This window comes from Carassius auratus, unplaced genomic scaffold (genome assembly GCF_003368295.1).
Source record: "Carassius auratus strain Wakin unplaced genomic scaffold, ASM336829v1 scaf_tig00216276, whole genome shotgun sequence".
Taxonomy (NCBI): Eukaryota; Metazoa; Chordata; class Actinopteri; order Cypriniformes; family Cyprinidae; genus Carassius; species Carassius auratus.
The window spans coordinates 278,248-300,318 of record NW_020528487.1 but is presented as its reverse complement, the minus strand read 5'-3'; the positions used below and the strand labels follow the sequence as shown (position 1 = coordinate 300,318).

The 22,071-nt window shown below is 41.1% G+C and overlaps 2 protein-coding genes and 1 pseudogene across 2 annotated transcripts; 2 read left to right on the top strand and 1 right to left on the bottom strand.

The window, feature by feature from the left end:
- Window positions 1–3,936: 3,936 nt before the first annotated feature.
- LOC113097437 (uncharacterized) lies at window positions 3,937–6,022 on the bottom strand. The gene is made up of 3 exons (XM_026262676.1): window positions 5,995–6,022; window positions 5,699–5,755; window positions 3,937–5,501 (listed from the first exon to the last, which is right to left on the bottom strand). Exon 3 carries the CDS (start codon window positions 5,089–5,091, stop codon window positions 3,937–3,939), a length of 1,155 nt encoding a protein of 384 aa, XP_026118461.1. The 5' UTR covers window positions 5,092–5,501; window positions 5,699–5,755; window positions 5,995–6,022.
- An 11,010-nt stretch (window positions 6,023–17,032) lies between these two features.
- Window positions 17,033–18,336, top strand: LOC113097436 (deleted in malignant brain tumors 1 protein pseudogene; annotated as a pseudogene).
- A 641-nt stretch (window positions 18,337–18,977) lies between these two features.
- LOC113097435 (scavenger receptor cysteine-rich type 1 protein M130-like) lies at window positions 18,978–20,738 on the top strand. Its single transcript, XM_026262675.1, has 4 exons — window positions 18,978–19,114; window positions 19,224–19,538; window positions 20,060–20,078; window positions 20,732–20,738. The coding sequence occupies exons 1-4, from the start codon at window positions 18,997–18,999 to the stop codon at window positions 20,736–20,738; spliced, it is 459 nt and encodes a 152-aa protein (XP_026118460.1). The 5' UTR covers window positions 18,978–18,996.
- Window positions 20,739–22,071: the final 1,333 nt, after the last annotated feature.

Sequence of the window (22,071 nt, the reverse complement as noted above, 5' to 3'; positions counted from 1 at the left end):
CATTAGATAAAAGGGAGGAAACCCTGTAGTCTCGTGCACAGTGCAATTGTACACAAATGTTAAAGTATGTAGCATTCGAGGCCAATCTTGCTTTGGGCGCGGTTCAAGGGCTCTGATCATGTTTCCCAGTGTTCGATTAAATCTTTCTGTGATTCCGTTGCCCATAGGATGATATGGTGTTGTTCTCATCTTCCTAACACCAGAAAATTCAAGCAAATGCCTGATGAGCTCACTACAGAAATTTGCCCCCTGATCGGAATGAATGCGCTCTGGGAAACCATAGTAACAGAAATAGTTGTCCCAGAGCTGCCTCGCTACTGACTTAGCTGACTGGTCTGGGCAGCGAAAAGCATGGGCCAGTTTGGTAAAATGGTCAGTGACCACTAAAACATCAACTGACCTATTCTGAGAATCCTCCGCTGTCCAGAAATCAATGCAGACTAACTCAAGAGGAGCAGAGGTCCTGATACTTTCCAATAGAGCTCGCCCATCAGGCTCCGGTGTCTTTGCCAGCACACAACGACCACACACTTTCACATTTTCACGAACATCACGTTCCATGTCTGTCCAATAAAAGCGTCGACGAGACAAGTCAAGTGTTCTATACTGGCCTTGGTGTCCAGCCTCGTCGTGACATCCTCTGAGAACTACAGCAGTCAGGGAAGAAGGTACCACGTACTGAAAACGTTTGTGACGCGTTATGGGATCTTTTGAAACACGATACAAGACACCATCGTTTAATAATAGCTTCTCCCACTGTTTCATAAGCTTACGCACAGCAGTGGGGTCCCTCATGCGCTCACGTCTCGAAGGCCTACGTTTTCGGTCAACATAGTATATCACTTTCTGCAAATGTTCATCCTCGATCTGTTTGTCTCTCAGCTCTTGGCGTGAATAAGAGGGAAGGGCATCAAACCCAACATCCGCGATCTGTTGGACAAGTCCAGCAAGAGAAGTGGCCCGTGTTCGTGTGCTTTCATCCCAAGAAAGGTGATTAGAAAAGACAGCTGACACTTCAGCACTCGAAAAACTCCCGGGCACATCATCATCTGTATTGACTCCTGACTGCTCACAGGCATCTGCTGGGTCCTCTGCACTGTCAATCACTTGCTGACTGGCGATGGACAACCGGAAAACATCCTGGACAGCAGCAAAGCAATGATTTACTGACTCCGCTACCAACTTATCATAAGGTTACCTTACTATGCGGTGACTAACATGACGGTCTGCAAAAGGCTGCCTACTCAAGGCGTCAGCTATGGAGTTCTTCGGCCCAGGAACATATTTGATGTCAAACTCGAAGGCAGCGAGTTTAGCCACCCATCTTTGTTCGCAGGCGTCGAGCCTAGGTTTGGTCAAGATATGTGTCAGGGGATTGTTATCTGTCCAGGCTGTGAACTGATGTCCTTTTAGCCAGTGGCTAAATTTATCACATACGGCCCATTTGAGAGCAAGAAACTCAAGGCGGTGTGCTGGATATCTGGATTGCGCCCTAGAAAGTGACTTACTCGCAAATGCAATGGGTCGCGATCTGCTTTCTCCAGGACTCAGTTGTGAAAGCACGGCGCCCAATCCCTCAGACGAAGCGTCAGTAGCAAGAATAAAAGGTCTGGAAAAGTCAGGATGTGCAAGGACAACATTGGACAGAAGGGCTTCCTTTAAAGCCAACAGAGCCGCCTCACAAGCTGGAGACCAGTCATCGGGAGTGAGTTTTCTGGACGCAGGAGCTCCTCCACGCCCAACACCTCTAGCTTTCTTAACTCCGCTAGTCAGAGCAAAAAGTGGTCGTGCGAGGGACGAACAATTCTCGATGAAGCGCTGGTACCACATAATGAGGCCAAGAAAAGACTGAATTTTCTTAACTGATGGAGTGACACCATCTGGACACATCAAATCCGCAGAAGTAATTTTAGTAATTGCCTCAACTTTTCCAGGGTCCGTAGATACACCTCCCTCTGTAATCAGATGACCGAGGAATTTCACAGAACGTCTTAAGAAGTGGCATTTCTTCGGCGACAGTTTCAAATTGTGCTTTTTCAGCATTCCGAAAACAGTTTCAAGCCTCTGCAATGCAATTTCTTCAGTAGGTGCGAAGACCATTAAATCATCCAGGTAGCACAACAGTGACAGAAAATTCTGCTCACCAAAGATCCTAGTCATCATACGCATGAAGCTTGCGGGTGAGTTACAGAGGCCTTGTGGGAGCCTATTGTATTCATGCAGTCCAACCGGTGTTGTGAACGCTGTATATTTTGTCATCCTCATGTAACGGGATGTTATAGAATCCCGAGGTCAAATCCATTGTGCTAAAGAACGAATTGCCACCCAGTGCTGCAAGACAGTCCTCCTGATGAGGTAGGGGGTGCGCATCTTTCACTGTTCACGCATTAAGCCAGCGAAAATCAGTGCATATACGAAGATTGCCATCTTTTTTCCAGCACAGAACCAGAGGTGATGCGAATTCGCTGACTTACGGATTATACCCCTTTCCTCCATTTCATTCAAAGCGACACGTAACTTCTGGTATTGTGAAGGGGGAACTCGTCTGTATGGTAAGCGAAAGGGCCTTTCGTCAAACAGACGGATTCTGTGCACAAAGTCCTTGACTTCACCACAATCAAGAGAATGTCTGGAAAAGATAGATTCATACTCGAGCACTAAGTCACACAGTTTCACCTTCCAGAATTTAGAAACTTCACAATTTTCCAGATCAAGAGTCTCCAATCCACACTTTCGCAGCCTGTCGGTCAGTGTATCAGACTTATCCAACTGAGCAGCTGACTGCTGAACGCTTGAACGAAGTGGAAGCTCAGGGTTAGTTTCGCACACATCCTCTAATGCAATACAGGGGTAAACGTCAGCCACTTTGGCGTTTCGCCTCACGGTTACTGGCCTATCGCTAGGGTTGATCAGCTTAAGGGGAATCCATCCATCGCCCCAAAGTGGAGTGACAATACGACACACTAGAACATTCCTGGAGGCAGAACGAAGTCTAGATGGTTCCACCATAACAGTACTGCCCGGTTGGGTACATGACTTAATGGGGAGTTTACCCCAGACAAGATGCTCTTGTCCAGGCAAATGTGTAACTGCATGTTGTAGTTTAACAGTACCAACAACATCGGGAATTGATCCACCTTTCCATCGACATACACCAGCCATCATAGACAAGAACTCGTCACTTTCCAGATTAGTTTCACTGGGCGTAGATATCAGTTCCCAATATCTGTCAGAATCTTTCAGCCTGTGGACAAGATGTTTAATGACGTTAGTCCCCAAAATGAGATCATCTCCTTGGCCTGGAACAACGAGACATGGGACAATAAGGTCACAACCGTAAACGTCCAGCTTAAGCTCAAGCGTGCACTTTGGAAATACTCGTTTGCCGCCGCATCCAACTAAAACGATGTTGGTATCTTCTTCATCTACATTATCCAAAACACCGTGTTCTCTCAGTGTACTGACAATTGAATCATTTAATGTACAGGCCATAGAGCCGGTATCCAACATTGCACTCACGGTGAGTGAATCATTAATACGAACAGGTGTGTAAAAGAGTGTATCTGAGCATTCAACGCGTTGTATGTTTTGAAAGACGACTTTCTGGGAATCAGGACATATATTCTTAAAGGAGCTAAACAAAGCTTCGAAGTCTGTATCTGCTTTGAGGGAATTTTCAAGGTCACCCACACCCCCCCTCTCCGAATGTGGGCGTGTCAGTTTCCCTGACCATTAGGTGATGTTAGTGTAGAAGCTGAATTTGGAAATTTTGCTGTGCAGTCACGTTTTGAGTGACCAGAGCCATGACATCTAAAACATAAATGATCAGATCTGCAGTGGTCGATTGTAGTGTGCGTTGTGTCGCCACAAATCTTACAGTTCCTCGGTCCCGCAACGTTCCTTCTGTGCAGTCTCCCAGAAGACTCATACTCAGGTTTACTCTTCTCCTTTTGTCTTCGAGACTTCGATCAACTGAGCGAGCATGTCAGCCATTCGATCCAGTCCAGACTGATCCTTCGCATCCTGCTTAGATTCACCAGGCCCGTTTGTCCCCTGCTTCAGACACACTAATGCAGACTCAGAAACAATGTTAGAATTTCCACAATTTTGTATGGACGTTTGTGCATTATGGCAGACTGGGTAGGTGTTAGGGTTCGGTCTTAGTTTAAGCTCACGTTGGAAACTGTCCAAAAGCTCCTGAACGTCTTTCGCGGTCCAGCATTCTAGCGGCCTTACTTTAAAAGTGCGTGCTAAATCAGGCTGTGGGCAATTCCTCACAAACATCATTGCAACTTCAGAATTTAAGTTGTCCATTCTTCTACCCTGTCCCCTGAGACACTCGTCGGCTATATCTGCTGCCTTATTAAGACGAAGCCAGTAGTCAAAGGGATTTTCACCGTGTTTAGGCAATGTACTGTAAAAGTCTGCGAGTGGCATGCTTGAGTAAGACACGTCACTAAAGTGTTGCCTTAGTATACTGTAAATAATCTCAGGGTGATTTGTGCAGTCAAGAGCAGGGTTGCTGCGTAGGGCTACTTTCACAATGTCTTTGGCCCTGCCCATTAGATGACCAACAATCTCATTAGCCTGTTCAGTAATCCTGACATTTCTCTTTTGCAGGTAAACTTGCATCATATCAATCCATTCTTGAATGTCACATCTGCCTAACCCATCCCCTCTAAACACTGGGGGGTCTCTTTCATCTGATTTCAGAATGACATTCAACTGTGACAAATCAAGATTAGCACATTGAGAGCCTGTGTTATTACCATTAGTAGTTCTGGGAAATTCACCCCCTGACAAAATGTTGGCCGTTACGGAGTCACCAATTTGTCTGCCCAATTCTTTAACTATAGCCCCGAAATCGCTGACGTCTCGATCGCTAGAACCCTCTACATTGCATGGCTTTGGTGTAGAAGTAATAGGGAAAGTTTTGTTTACATCATGAGCTACATAATTCCCCCTAGTACCATCAGGAATGTGAGCCTTATAACCGAATTCACCTGACCCTGGCTTGGTGTCAGAGAACTGCATCCGATATTTACCCCGTCCAATCCCGAAAAAGGAATTTTCTGCACCACCCTCAGCCATTTTCTCAAATGCAAAAGATTCAAAATATTCTAAAGCTAAACTCAAAAGTCAGATTAATCAAATAAAACTGTTGTTTAAATCACTTTACTTATCTGCAGTCCAACGAAATGTATTTTTCCCTTTTAAAAGTTCGTCAGAGAAGAAAAGAGAAAAAAAAAAATTCTTTAACCGGAGAATCTGGCAATCACAGTCCACTTGAACGGATGACACGTGCGACGTCCTCACTGTTCTCTGCTGTAGGCCTTGTTGTCGTCGTCCCCCCGGAGATCGGCTCTGAATTGATCACAAACGGGAATCACGGCACCATTGTAACCCCTCTCTACTGGTTCGTTCTCTCGACCCTCCCGGAAAGGACCACACAGAGACCAAGGCTGAGCTCATCAATCGCACGTTTACTGAGTCGAAAATATCTGAGAATATGTGAAATGACACCAAACAGATTAAGTACAGCTCATCCGGTCACGTAACATTCTCCTCAACAGCTTCATAAAACTCGATTTATCAATTCAACAGACAATAACTCAATATCTTTGTAATTAAGAGCTCATTCTTTTTTTTTTTCCAAACACAGAAAACATAGCATCATACAAACATTAGTACATCATACCTGAGAATATGTGAAATGACACCAAACAGATTAAGTACAGCTCATCCGGTCACGTAACTGTCAAAAATAAATAAGTGTAAAAATAACGTGAAAATACAAAAGATAGAAATACCATGTGCTCCTAACGTGCTCGACATTGAGTTTCATATAACTGCAATTATTCATCAACTCTATGTCTCTTATGACTCAAACATGAAATAAAACACTTTTAGTACACATTTTGACCTTAAGGATAAATAAAATCATGCCTGACAACATTTTATTTCTGTTCGACCGGAGAGAGATTTTCCACCTACCATTCTCCTCAACAGCTTCATAAAACTGAAGAGAATATGGCCGACTTAACTCAATTGTTATCATACTCGCCTGTAGGTGTCCCCATATCCTTTTCTTTCAGATGTACTTAACACATTATATTCAATTAATCTCAGAATTATTTTACAACATGAACAAACATTTTGGCAAAATACATTACAATTTTATTTTACCTGTTACATTAACATAATTCAGCAGCAAATGAAGACTGATGCCAAGATGTCGGTTTCAGTTTAATAAGAAATAATTTAAGTCATATAAATCAGGGTTTACACAACTCACTTATATTACTCTGTCCCGAGACACTCTCAAGTTACGTTGAGACCGATTATTCCCCAATCTTCCACAATGTACTTCACATAGGATGAACTGGTTCCAGTTTTTAGCAAAACAGCAAGGATTCATTAATGGATGACCGCACCTTAGAACTCTTCACTAACACTGCCTGCATCACCTGGGCCACAGAGAAAACAATGTTACTGTCTGTACATGGCACAATTAACCTTTAACCTTATAGCTGAATCAATGCAGTAACACTGTACTACCATTAACAATGTATCAAATGTTGAATATACAGAGGAGAACTGGTCCCCACTGTTTTTGGTTAGTCTCGTTTCTCCAAAGGTTTTTTTACTCCAGTATCAGCAGATTACAGATTTTTCTTTATTTACCACTGTTGCCTTTGGCTTGCTTGTTTTATGTATGAAGGCTTAAGCATTTAGCACCAACTATTAAAACAGTGAGGGTGTTTTTGACCATATAGACACTATAGTATGTCTTCCTGTAAAGATTCTTTGAAATGTTATGTATTTCGAAAAATGTATAAATGTTTTACATTGATAGTGTGCATATTGCTTGAACATTTATATATAAAAACGAAATTCTGTAGAATTATTATATTATAAATGCAAGTTATAATTATATAACAATTATAAACCATTTAGATGTATTTTTAGTTTACTTTCAGTGCACAAACAACTATTTGTCACTTAATATACTTACACTGGCTTCCCGTTACATTTAGTATTGCTTTTAAAGTACTTCTAAAGGACCGAAATATGTTGCAGATATGTTCACTTGAATCTAAACCTAACAGACCACTCAGATCATTAATATCGAGTCAGTTAGAAATACCAAGGCTTCACACAAAACAAGGGGAGTCCACCTTTAGTCCAACTATGCCGCCCGCAGTTGGAATCAGTTTCCAGAAGAGATCAGCTGTGCTAAAACATTATATGGCGTTACATTTTAGTCAAAAGTTATGAGCGTGTAAGACATGCTCACGAGCACATTATGTTATTTCACACGCGCAAAAATGAACCTTCAGCTGGCATGATAAAAGTACTCGCGCACAAATTCAACAACCGAGAGGTGTACATGTAGCTGCGAGCGAGCGCCTGGCATACTCGCATAGTTTAAACTCTGCTTGTGCAGCGGAATCCTGCTCGCGGAGTGCTGTTTTGCTCGCGGGTGAATTTCTGCTCGCTCAGCTGATTTCTGCTCGCTCTAGTCTACATGACTTTTGACAATTTGGGGGCGGAAACCAAGGAGGGCACTGACCCTCTTATGATTGGTCACTTTCACACAGGGACATCCTTGTACCTTGATTGACAGCTCTCATTACAGGAAGCACGGAGTTGGGTTAAGTTACCACCGAAGAAGAGTGGGAATGAATTAGAATGAGTTTTCTAATATACATAAAATATCTCGGCATGTATAAAATGCTGCGCTGATCATAGTTAAATCAGTTACCATCGATGAATATACACTCTAGAAACGGTTGGGTCATTTTGTTGGGTTATTTTATTTCTTTTTAAACACTTTTGGGTAGTTTCAAATTTACCACGTGTTGGGTTATACCTGCTGGGTTGCGTCGCTGGGTTGTTTCAGGTCAGCGATGGGGTTATTTAACGCGCCTTGAAGATCGCTCCCCAACTGTCATTTTGGAAGAACAACGGGGCAAAGCCACCGCTTTCAGCGGTTTTAAGGTACGTTTATTTAACTATCTATCTGCTCTAATGTAAACGCCTGCAGTTTTCCATATCGACATGGGTTCAAATAAACCGGTTCAGTAATTCTTGAACAAAGTGATTCCCGGAAAAGAATCAACGTCTCGGGGCATTTCAAAGTGCGCGCACGCACAGCGGACGTAGGCCGAGTTAGTGAGTTAGTAATGATTTAATGCTTGTGTGGTTTATAAAGACTTTTTACTGTAACAGAAATGAGTCGAACCAGACAAATTAAAGAGTCTATCAAAGCGATGTTTGAAACACGAGAGCCGAATTCCTCAGGAAGTCATAAATCAGTTCTAGTGCCACAAGAACCAAGCAAGATGACCAACCAACTTGTTCACACAACAGCTTTCAACATTAACACCACTAGAACAATTATGGACAATTTTAATTCGCAGAAGAGATTGTCAAATTTGTTGTTCGTAAATGCAACGCTCGACATCACATGAAAACCCATGAGAGTACTGCACAAGTCCCATTGACTTCCCCCACCCAGCTTTAAACCTCTGTCTCTACAGAACATCCCTATGTCATGAGAATGGCAAAGAAACTGCTTTTTGTACATATATATGGACCAGAATGAACTCAAAAAGACTTATAAATTAATCATTCCATCGCTTAACTCCATATTCATTTATGTGTAACCCACACATTTGACTATCATGTATAATCACTTATTGTGTATGTCTTTTGATAACTACAGGATACATAGTCATGTCTAGTATTGATATAATCAAATCTGCTTGCTTGATATTGTCCAGACAATAATTTATTTGTCCCATGTATCATATTCGTGTAATAGGAATCATGTCCAAAATTAAACCCTGCAAGGCAGGAAAATTCGGACCACATGCTTGGTAAGATAAACAAATGATTTATGATACCCCCGAGCCAAGACAATATCTGATTGGTCAAGACAACATTTGAGGTGTGGCCAACAGGCCTGTTTAAATACCTTGGGACACCATAAAATCTTTGCTTTTAGTCTGCTTTTAGTCTCTAGCTATGCTGCGGCTTTTAGTCTCTAGCTGTGCTGCTGCTATCAGTCATGCCAGTTTCTAGTCTCTAGCTATGCTTCTGCTAGCTTGTAGCTTCTAGCCATGCTGTTTGTCATCACTATTCTTTGAGCGCGGTTGCAGCGTGCTTCGGCCTGCAAGCCTGCTGCTACTTAGCCACGATGAGAAGGAACACAACCTAGTCTCGTCAAACTTTATTTCTTTTCTTTTCCGTTTGAGAGTTTCGTGTTCTGAGTTAAGTTTTGTAACGTCGAGTCTCCGACGCCTGACCTCGGGTGCCTGTTCAACTTCTACCAGCCCACAGGACTCTGCACTTTCAGCCAACGCCCAACAACCACGGGTTCCCAAGACGTCACTTCAGCCACTACTGAACTTCCAGCCAATCAGCGACACTGGGATACCCCTTTCAACGTGAGTCCCTTTCACAGGAAAGGAAGGCAATGTATCCCCAGATATTTGTTGTGCTGGTGTATCTTATATAATTTTAGTCACATTGAGGAACTCAATGCGAGGGCTAATTACGTGATTGATGGTTGTTCATGTCTATGCAATTTAACGTATTGCTGTAAACTTGGGATTCCATATTTCCATTTTCTTAAACTCATCTTTCCCTAACTTTCGATCTTCCTGCAACTTGTATGAATGTGTGAGTGCATGCGTTTATGTGTTAGATTAGTTTATATGTCTTAGATTTATCTAATAAAGCCTTATTCATATTGAAAAGAGAAGTATCTTGTGTTTTGTGCTTACAAGTTAATGTCTTAAACTGCCGATCTTGTTACTGTGCTAATTGATAGTGTTTCACTATAGTTTGGATATTAGTATCCAGCGCAGATTTGATGTTAAACGGCTCGTTCACTGAATCGCAGGGCATCTCAGTGACCAGCCGTGAAACAGTGATTCTGTTCAAATTCCCTTTAAAATCTTAAATGATTCCCTTTGAGCTAAATTGACCTGTTTCCGTTACATTACATACAAGTTATAATTCAAAATATTGTTTTTTCCTTTCAGAAAAGCACATGGATACACTTGTGAGAGAAAAACTCTTCGAGTGCAGTCTTATTGAGGCATCTAACGGTAAGTTCATGTTTATTATACATTGTACATAATTGTTTGTCTGTTATAATCAACTAACGTTAACCCTCACTTAACTTAAACGCACATTTTTATTTCGTGCATAAAGCTGCACTTTATGTAACTATGTTCAGATTACATAATTTATGAGCGTAAACTTCATATACCCATTTTCCAGATCGTGTTTTTGACTTGTCCTTATCACTTTGGTACACCTATAAGTGTTTATATATGGACTGTTTTAGAGCTGCGGAGTAACCCAGTACCTGTGTGACTTGTCATAGAAATGTCTGTGTGCACGCATTCAGTGTGATCTCCCTCACTGTGCCACTGACTGTGTGTTTGATAAAGCCAGGATATTAACATAAAACTGTGATTTATAATGACTGGAACATCCCATTGATTAGACCGTTTGAAAGCACACCTTTCAGCCAACCACTAGAGCATATTCTGCTTCTGTAGACCAACTCATAGGTGAATTTAACTCATAAGCATGATGGACTCAATTTCATGATGAACTTCACACAGTTAATTGAACTGAATCACTGTTATTAACAGTTAACAAATTAAAACACTTTGTATTTTCTTTTACTTTATTTTATAGGTTGGAACAAACATGGAATTCTTTAACTGAGCAGAGTACACAAAACCCATCCAATTGTCTTGGCGATTTAAAAATGCCAGCAGATCTCTCAGGCATTGATCATAATTAAAGGACAGGTAAGGATATTCTGGACTATTTTCAAAAAGAATTGCAAATTGTATATTTAATTGCATTTTTCCACATGTGTACATTGTGACAGTCCAAACGCAATTGAAACGCATTTGAATTTCAGATGCTTTACACAGAAAGCTGTCAATTTGTGTCAAGGGTGGGACTATACTATGGGGCATGTTTGTATTGGGAGATATTTAGTAGTTTTTACCCCAAATCTCTTCACTGTTTCCACTCTGATGCACGTCAGCAAAACAACATTGCAGTTCAATTACTTTACCAATTTACCTATTTGCATCTTACCCTATATTTTATTCAGTTTTTAAATTGCTTGTTTTATTTTTGAAATTATTTTTCTTCATGATTTTTACTTTCTTTTAGTAATGCACTTACCATTGTGTACGAAATGTGCTATATAAATAAACTTGCCTTGCCTAGCAGGTCAGGCTGGGGCATGCCTTCACACTATGGCAAGCATTTCAAGGGTTGCGTCCAATCTTAGTTTACATTAGCTGAACCTCTCCGTTGTCAGTGAAGTTCAAAATGCTCACCATCAAGCATTTTGTAACTCAAATCAGATCCGAGGACTGGTTTGTCACAATAGATCTTAAAGATGTGTATTTTCACATATCCATCCTTCCACAACACAGGACGTTTCTGAGATTCGCTTTTGGAGGCAAAGCTTACCAATATCGAGTACTTCCCTTCGGCCTTGCACTCTCACCCCGCATTTTCACGAAATGTGTAGATGCAGCTCTGGTTCCTCTGCGTATGCAGGGCATCCGCATTCTGAATTATAATGACGATTGGTTGATGTTAGATCGATCAGCGCACATGGCGGTTCGACATCTAGATGTCATTCTCACACACATGGGGGGGCTGGGTTTTATGACTAAATGCCAAGATGAGTGTACCTTCTCCAGTTCAGAAAGCCACCTATCTATGCGTAGTGTGGGATTCCACCTGCATCGGTCTCCTGCTCTGATTCGAGTCGATCCTCGTGTCAAGAGAGTCAAAGAAGGCCAGTCACTCACTGTCAATCAGTTTCAGAGACTATTAGGGCTAATGGCAGCTGCGTCCAACGTGATACCTTTTGGCCTGCTGTACATGAGACCCCTATGGTGGTGGCTCAAGTCCAAGGGGTTTTCCTCGAGGGGGGATCCACTTCGAACTATCAAGGTCACGCGGCGAAGACTTTATGCCTCAGACATGTGGAAGAAACCTTGGTTCTTGAATCATGGCCCGGTGCTGGGAGCTCTTTGTCACCGTGTAATGCTAGCGACAGATGCGTCCTTCACCAGTTGGGGTGTGGTTATGAGTGGCCACCCTGCCCAAGGTCTGTGGAGCAGTCGCCATCTGACATGGCATATCAAATGTCTAGAGATGCTAGCTGTGTATCGAGCATTAAAACATTTCCTCCCAGACCTGAGAGGTCACCATGTGTTGGTGTGCACCAACAACACATCGGTGGTCTCTTATATCTGTAGCCGCACTGTGTAGTACATTAATGTTAGCTCAAATGATATATAGGGAATTTTAATAATTAATCAGGATTATGATTAATATAAATCTCATATGACGGTTACATAAAAAAATATTGAAGATGAAAAATAAGTCAGTTGTATATATCAATAACTCATTACAAGGCGCTGTAATTTACTCATTAATATGTCAATATTCCATTCTTCACATCAGTTATCGTGATATCTTTTTCTGGGAATTAATGCAAATCGAACAGTGGTTTGTCCAGCAAACGGCCATAAGATTAACTTATCAACTTATCAACACAGAGTAAAAATGCGTATAACAATGCTAACAGTAAAAACAAATACAAGACATAACGGATACAGATGAGAGAGAGAGAGAGAGAGGATGAGAGGGTAAGCGAGAGAAAGTGAAAGTAGAAGGTGAGAAATAATAGGCGCGATCACAGAATAATCGCTCAGTATGGCAAAATCACAGACTGTAAACTTGAAAGACAACAATGAATCGGGTCACCTTGAAAAGGTAATAGACAAACGTTAAGCAGCATTTAAATCTATATAGAAAATGATACTCGCAAGTCAAGCGTGCGTGTGTCGTTCTTTTGGAGCTGGGCGTGTTCTCTCTTGTCTTCCGGGGCGAGCAGACTCGCGTGAAGTTTCAAAGGTTCACCGAACGAAATTATTACCAAAGAAATGGTTCAAAGTTCATCTCCCTCGTGGGGAGAGGCGAATATGAGAATAAACTTAGTATAGAAAATAAAAGAAAAACAGAGATGAAAGCTCCCTAAGGAGCCATGAGAACAGGCTGTTCTCTCAGACGCAGTGCTGAGACCAAGCGAAGAAGGAAAGAAGTGACGAAGAGCAGAAGGGGCGAGAACTTCCTGGTTCAGTTCTCTTATGTATTGACTGGTTCACACCTCTGCGCGAACAACCAATTAATGTCTGCGTTCTGAAGCGGGAAAAAGTTTCTGTCTATGGGGAAACACCCACTCGCGTAACTTATGGTGTTGTCAGAATTCAGTAGTTATATTCCAGCAAGATGTAATTCCAGAATAAATACATTTTACATTGATTTCCTATATTTTAATAGTTCAGTCACAACATGACGGTTAAACAAATACCAAGAATGATGTTCATAAATGATAGAAACATGAAGTTGCATTCATATGCAGAATTACACACATTTAAAGTTGGATTAACACACGATAAAATTGCAGATACTCCAATTTGATATGGGAAGACATCTAAGCACAAAAAGGCAATACAGTCAATATATTTAGAATACATTTCTAAAAGGTACTTTTCTCTTTTCTTACAATAATTCCAGCGAGCTGTGCTTTCCTGTTGCTCCCAGTTGGTTTATAAAAGTTTTATGACCTGGTCAGGGGTAGGGTTACAAACTCATGACTTTTTGAGAACATTAATTCCAAAAACATTTCCAAGTTACAACTCAGAAAATCATAACTATCGCTTAACTGGCTAGTCAACCTATCAAACACATCTTAGTAAGGACTTACATAAAGAGTGTAAAGAAAAGTTTGTGTGTGTGTATGTGTGTGTGTTGAGAGAGAGTTCTTAATTTCTCTGAGGTTGCTCATGTGACTCATGTGGAATGTGTCGTGTCATTCCAGGGTGACGTAAACAATTTAAATCCAGCCATTTTTGCGCCAGGCCAGTCATTTAGCTTAGAGAGAGTTTGGTTTATATGCATGCATTCAGAGGCTAAAAGCTTTGGATTTTAGCCAAGGACGGTGTATTGTTTTAGATTCAGCGAACCATGATTCATTAGTTCAGAACCAATGAATCAATGAATTGCTCATATGTTACATATCAATCACCAGGGGGGTCTGCGTTCGCGTCCCTTGTACAAATTGGCACATCAGATCCTTCTGTGGTCCCAGGGCAATCTCCTCTCGCTCAAAGCTGTGTATATTCATGGGAGATTTAATGTGGGAGCAGACATTCTGTTGAGACAGGGGCCGATGCCCGGGGAATGGAAGTTTCACCCCGATGTGGTGAAGCAGATATGGAGAGTGTTTGGCATAGCCCAAGTGGACCTCTTTGTGACTCAGGATTCATCGCAATGTCCCCTTCGGTTCTCTCTAGTTTATCCAGCTCCTCTAGGACTGGACGCTATGGTACAGACCTGGCCGAGGCTTCGCTGGTATGCATTTCCCCCTATCGCTCTGCTCCGGGAGTTCTGGCAAAATTACGCCAGGACGAGGTTTGTCTGTTGTTAGTGTGGTTCGCAGATCTGATTTCTCTCCTCAACGGTCTCCATGGGAGATTCCGATCAGAACAGATTTACTCGCTCAGACCGCCAGCTTGACCCCGTTAACTGCCCAGTTGATACAATTCTGGAGTTTATCCAGGCTAGGTTCTCTGCGGGGTTAACTCACTCCACCTTAAAGGTGTACATGGCGGCCATTGCTGCTTACCATATCCCTTTCAATGATCAGTCAGTGGGTAGACACCTCCTAGTTACACGTTTCCTCCGCGTTGCCCTGAGGCTGAGGCCTCCAGTACGGTCCTGTGTTCCCCCCTGGTCTTGGTTGTGGTTTTAGAGGCTCTTTGTAAAGCTCCATTTGAGCCAATACATGATATCTCAGATAGACATCTGACTCTTTAGACTGCCCTGTTACTGGCTATCACATCTCTAAAGAGATCTTCAGGCCCTCTCGGTGGCCCCTACCTACCTAGACTTTGCCCCTGGTATGGCCAAAGCATTTTTATACCCTGGAGCGGGTTATGTTCCTAAAGTTCCCTCTGTCACACCACAACCCATAGTACTGCAGGCCTTCTGGCCTCCTCCCTTTTGGGAGCCAGACCAGGAAAAGCTATATTGTATGTGTCCAGTTCGAGCACTGGATGCATATGTCCACAGAGCTACCCTGTGGAGAAAATCAGACCAACTGCATGTTTGCTATGGTCCCCCTAAAAAGGGTTTTCCTGCCTCTAAGCAGACCCTAAGTCGTTGGATAGATGAGGCTATCAATATATCCTTTGAGTCCTCTGGTCTTCCCCCTCCTTTGGGAGTCAATGCTCACTCTACTCGGGGTATGGGGGCCTCTAAGGCCTTCTCAGCAGGTGTGTCCCTCTTGGACATCAGCAACGCTGCGGGATGGTCCATGCCCTCTCCATTCGTCAGATTTTACGATCTAGATATGAGAGTCATTCCTTGCTCTTCTGTTCTCTCGGCTATGCTCTTTGGATACACACTAGGCAGGGATTTAGAAGTCTGGCGGCATAGGCACATTGAAACCAAAGGGTTCGACACAGCTCGAGTTCCTGAAGAGGAATGTCCTAAGGTTAAGAATATATCCCTAGTTCCTCAAGGGAACGAGACGCTGCGTCGCATCGCCATACTTCCGGCACCCCTGCCGGCACTTGCTTCCCTACTCGAAGCTGAAGCCAGCTGCGCGGCATGTGCTTTTATAGCTTCCTGGTCACTACGTCACCCTGCCTATGACGTCATGCCCTTCCATTGGACAGATTGCACACGATATTCAGACGTCTCGCCAAAGGTGTTCCCCTAAGCGTTCGACGCAGCGTCTCGTTCTCTTGAGGAACAAGGGTTACATTCGTAACCTTGGGACATTTTTTTTTGCTGTCGTTTTGTGGTTGAGTCACACATTGCTGCATTCAACAAGCAAGCCCATGTACTTTAATACTTGCTTTAATGAATGAAAGCGGTTTATTTACAGTAAGACTTTTGTGCCATTTTTCTAAAAATGAATATTACAGATGAATGGACAATTATAAAATATAATAATAATAAAGCCAGAATAGGTAGCAGGGTTGCAAATTTGTTACACTTGGGAGTTATAATTTGTAATTAATTTTGAATATGTTCATCTCTTTTTTAGAATAATTTGTTTAACATGGTTCAGCAGTTGAGCTTGATGATTGCAATTAACACTATACATTAAGAAAATGGAATAAGATTAATTGTTTTCCTGTCATGCTGTAAATTGTTATTTTCTGGGTGTCACCATTTTTTTAAGGAATTTTCATTTATTTATTGTATGAGTGAAATATATGTTTAAATTGAGCCTTTATCAGTCTCTGTATCTCAGCAGGTGTTGATACTGTAAATATCCCGGTGTGCTTCCTCTCTCTAAAATCTTTAATGTCTCCTGTATGATGTGTGTCTATTTTTGCCTCTGGCAGGTGTGTGTGCACATCCTCTCTAAAGAGTCTCTGTATGGAGGAGGAGGAGTCCTGTTCAGCGCTGACGTTCTTTTGATATATATGGTAAGATTCAGAAATGCCTCCTCTGATTTGTCACTGATTGTGTTTGATGATTTCCTCTGCTGTGTCTAATAAGGTAACAGTGAGTGTCATTGGCAGCTGTGAGTCTCTCACTCTCTTTAAGGGGCTGACAGGAGCCAGTTTCTTCAGTGTGTTTGATGGAGCAGAGGAGAAACTTGTGCTGCACTTTGCGCTGATGAAAATTGTTTGTTGAGCAGAAAATGATGGAGAATTGTCTGATGCTCATATTTCTGTGCTATACAATAAAACTCATCACGTCTGGTAGGTTTATGTTTCAAGGAGGAAAATAATTTAAAATCAAGCATTTATATGTAATACTCTTATACAGCAGTTATGCTGTAATGATTTTATTAAAGCTGTTAATTTCTTTAACTTTTTTTCATCTCAATATTTGATTTTTTTCCCCTTTTTATTTATCTTGGTGTTTTATTTATCTGTTGCACAAATAGACAGTGTAAATGTGAGGTTGGTTGGTAGTCACAGTCGCTGTGCTGGTCGAGTGGAGGTTCTTCATAGAGGTCTGTGGGGAACAGTGTGTGGTGCTGGTTGGGATTTGGCTGATGCTGCAGTGGTGTGTAGAGAGCTGGACTGTGGAGAACCTGTAGATGCTCTGAGTGATGCTCGTTTTGCATCTGGATCAGGACCGATCTGGATGAGTTATGTCGAGTGTTCTGGATCAGAGTCCACACTGAAGAACTGTGGATCATCAGGATGGGGTAGACATGAATGTCATAGTAAAAATGCTGGAGTCATCTGCTCGGGTGAGTTGTTACAAGTTATGAAATCAATGAAAATTGTTCACATTTCATGAACATAAACTAAAATAAACACACACACAAAATCTATACTTTCTGAAAACATCTTATAATAAATCTGTTCCATGAGTATTTACAATTATTAATGCACTGTGACCTTTCAGGAGTCCGTCTGGTTGGAGGTTCTCGCTGCTCTGGGAGGTTAGAGATCCTTCATAATCAGACGTGGATGTCAGTGTGTGACGCTGTCTTTGACCAGCAGGATGCAGAGGTTGTGTGTAGAGAGCTGGACTGTGGGGCTCCTGTACAGGTGCTGGGAGCAGCTGCTTTTGACAAAGGAGACGCTCAGATGTGGACACAAGAGATTCAGTGCAGAGGAAATGAGTCTCAGATTCATCTCTGTCCAACATCACCATCACATGAAAACAACTGTTCACATGACAATGATGTTGGACTGGTGTGCACAGGTTGATTTAATTTGAGTAAAATCATTAAAACAATTTTTTTGTTTTTTTTTGTTTGTCTCTGTTTCTGCAATATCATTTTTTTTCCACGTTGTCCTTTAATGTTTCTTTATCTCTCATTCTCTCTGTTTAATATCAGACAGTATAATGGTGAGACTGTTTAATGGTAGCAGTCGCTGTGCTGGTCGAGTGGAGGTTCTTCATAGAGGTCAGTGGGGAACAGTGTGTGATGACTGGTGGGATATGGCTGATGCTGCAGTGGTGTGTAGAGAGCTGGACTGTGGAGAACCTGTAGATGCTCTGGGTGATGCTCATTTTGGTTCAGGATCAGGATCCGTCTGGATAAATTATGTCTGGTGTACTGGATCAGAGTCCACTTTGAAGACGTGTAGGTCAGAAGGATGGGGTAAACATGACTATAATCATACTAAAGATGCTGGAGTCATCTGCTCAGGTAAACTACTACAAACCTGTCCATATAGTGATGAACCACTTGCCTTAAACCTCTCATTAATAGATTTAATGGATTAGAAATTGTTCCACTTTTTTTTTTCATGTGATAAATAATGTCCAGGTCTAAAATAAACATTACACATAACATGTATGTAATATTTGTTAACACATCATAAAGAGGTTAAACTTTAAGTTTGTTAAATAACAAATACTCATTAGTTAACAACATTTATTAATCTAATTTCTACATTGACAAAGATTAAAGCAGCATTTTCTTCTTTAAAACGTTCTGTAATGATCTTTTCGTTTACAACATAATTCTTTTTTACATTTCACATTTATTTTCAAACATCATTTTCTATAAATTAACATTCATACATTATGATGAACAACTGAGAATTAAACATTATTAGAACATTAATCTAAATCAATTAATGGTTTCAAATAATGGTGTACTGTACTATGTTCATGATACTGAATGCATTAATGTTAACAAATTAACCCTTAATATAAAGTGTTACCAAGGTTTTTTTCTTTTTCTTTAATTGTTCAGAAGTCCGGCTGGTTGGAAGTTCTCGATGCTCTGGGAGGTTAGAGATCCTTCATAATCAGACGTGGATGTCAGTGTGTGATGCTGTCTTTGACCAGCAGGATGCAGAGGTTGTGTGTAGAGAGCTGGACTGTGGGGCTCCTGTACAGGTGCTGGGAGCAGCTGCTTTTGACAAAGGAGACGCTCCGATGTGGACACAAGAGATTCAGTGCAGAGGAAATGAGTCTCAGATTCACCTCTGTCCAACATCACCATCACATGAAAACACCTGTTCACATGACAATGATGTTGGACTGGTGTGTACAGGTTGGAATTAATTTTCGAGTAAAATCATTTTTATTTTTTACTTTGTGTGTGTGTGTTACTGGCCAGTTTCCTCTATTTCCTATACATCAGCCATTCTCTCATTATTTAGACAGTGTGAATGTGAGACTGGTAAATGGTAGCAGTCGCTGTGCTGGTCGAGTGGAGGTTCTTCACAGAGGTCAGTGGGGAACAGTGTGTCATGATTTCTGGGATTTGGCTGATGCTGCAGTGGTGTGTAAAGAGCTGGACTGTGGAGAACCTGTAGATGCTCTGAGTGCTGCTCATTTTGGATCAGGATCAGGACCGATCTGGATGAATTATGTTGAATGTACTGGATCAGAATCCACATTGAAGATGTGTGGGTCAGAAGGATGGGAGAAACATGACTGTGATCATAGTAAAGACGCTGGAGTCATCTGCTCAGGTAAACTACTTTAAACCTGTCCTCAGTGATGAACCTCAAACCAACCTCTGATTAAAATGTATATTTATTTATTTGAACTTTTTTCCAAATGTAGAAATATTTTTTTTCCGTTAAAATGAATGTATAATGTTTAATAGTTGACCGACGATGACTAGAATTATGTTAGAAATGTACCAGTGTTTTTCATGACAAAAATAATGTCCAGGTCTTACATAGTTTCATATCTGAGAACATGTTACAATGAGGTTAAATTAATAAGCATTTGTATGTTTCATGAGTTAACAAGGAATCAAACTTTTACAACATTTATTAATCAGTTTTAACCTTGGAGTTTGTATAAATTAACCTATATTGTGATGAACAAGCGTGAATTGAAAATAACAAAATACTGATTAATTAATTTTAAATGTTTTAAAATAATTGTGTTCATAATTACATCAGGATAACTAATTAATTACCTGATGTTAACAAATTAAACCTTATGAAGTGTTACCAGTGTTTCTTTTTCTTTCATTGCTCAGAAGTCAGGCTGGTTGGAGGTTCTCGTTGCTCTGGGAGGTTAGAGATCCTTCATGATCAGAAGTGGATGTCAGTGTGTGATGCTGTTTTTGACCAGCAGGATGCAGAGGTTGTCTGTAGAGAGCTGGACTGTGGGGCTCCTGTACAGGTGCTGGGAGCAGCTGCTTTTGACAAAGGAGACGCTCAGATGTGGACACAAGAGATTCAGTGCAGAGGAAATGAGTCTCAGATTCACCTCTGTCCAACATCACCATCAAATGAAAACAACTGTTCACATGACAGTGATGTTGGATTAGTGTCTGCAGGTTTAGAATTACTTTCCTTTCAAATCATCTTTAAAAAGTAATATTTTTTCATAATTTTGAGTATTTTTGCATCTCACATTTTCTTTCTTTGCTTATTTCAATATTTTATTTGTTTCATTCTCTTTGTGCATTAAACAGACCGTGTGAAAGTGAGGTTAGTTGGTGGTCACAGTCGCTGTGCTGGTAGAGTGGAGGTGTTTCACAGAGGTCAGTGGGGAACAGTGTGTGATATTGGTTGGGATATGGCTGATGCTGCAGTGGTGTGTAGAGAGCTGGACTGTGGAGAACCTCTAGATGCTCTGGGTGCTGCTCGTTTTGGTTCAGGATCAGGACCGATCTGGATGGCTTTTGTCTTATGTACTGGATCAGAATCTAAACTGAAGAACTGTGGATCATCGGGATGGGGTAAAAGCAGATGTGATCATAGCAAAGATGTAGGTGTCATTTGTTCAGGTGAATGAGAGTGATCTTCAATACTTTTTGGAGCAAATTCACTAAACAGTCATGCCAATCTTGCACATGCTGTCAACTCTGTCTTATGTACCATCTACATAATAATTTAAACCTGGACATTCAGCATCCAAATAGAACTTAGATGCTGTAAATAAACTAGGTGATTGTTGTTTATACAAACCCGGTTCCAAAAAAGTTGGGACACTGTACAAATTGTTAATAAAAACAGAATGCAACGATGCAGAAGTTTCAAATTTCAATATTTTATTCAGAAAACATTATAGATGACATATCAGATGTTTAAACCGAGAAAATGTATAATTTTAAGGGAAAAATAAGTTGATTTTAAATTTCATGGCATAAACACATGTCAAAAAAGTGTGGACAATGCCATGTTTATCACTGTGTGGCATCCCCTCTTCTTTTTATAACAGTCTGCAAACGTCTGGGGACTGAGGAGACAAGTTGCTCAAGTTTAGGAATAGACATGTTGTCCCATTCTTGTCTAATACAGGCTTCTAGTTGCTCAACTGTCTTAAGTCTTCTTTGTCGCATCTTCCTCTTTATGATGTGCCATATGTTTTCTATGGGTGAAAGATCTGGACTGCAGGCTGGCCATTTCAGTACCCGGATCCTTCTTCTACACAGCCATGATGTTGTTATTGATGCAGTATGTGGTCTGGCATTGTCATGTTGGAAAATGCAAAGTCTTCCCTGAAAGAGACAACATCTGGATGGGAGCATATGTCTTTGTTTTCTCTGAGAAACTCCTTTCTGATATTGCTTCACTATTTTTTCGCCGCAGCATTGGGGAAATTGGTGATCTTCTGCCCTTCTTGATCTCTGAGCCTCTGAGAGGCTCTTTTTATACACAATCATATTGTCAATTGACCTAATAAGTTGCAAATTGGTCCTCCATATGTTCCTTTAACTTTTTTTGGAATGAGTAGCTCTCATAAAATCCAAAATGAGCCAATATTTGGTATGACATTTTAAAATGTCTCACTTTCAACATTTCATATGTTATCTATATTCTATTGTGAATAATATATGTTAATGGGAATTGTAAATTATTCCATTCCTTTTTTACTCACATTTTGTACAATGTCCCAACTTTTTTGGAACCGGGTTGGTATAAAACCTTTTCTCATTTTCTTTTGGTAATTAAACGTCATGACATTTTTTAACACTGACACTGACTTGCAATTGTCTGTATTTCTATATCATAATCATAGTGACAGATGGTCTTCTCTGTA

Excerpts from the sequence above, each read along its gene's own strand:
- LOC113097435 (XM_026262675.1), top strand. The coding sequence starts at position 18,997 with ATGTGGACACAAGAGATTCAGTGCAGAGGAAATGAGTCTCAGATTCAC. Across the intron at positions 19,115-19,223 it reads TGTTGGACTGGTGTGTACAG|ACAGTGTGAATGTGAGACTG; the intron begins GTTGGAATTAAT and ends CTCATTATTTAG.
- LOC113097437 (XM_026262676.1), bottom strand. The coding sequence starts at position 5,091 with ATGGCTGAGGGTGGTGCAGAAAATTCCTTTTTCGGGATTGGACGGGGT.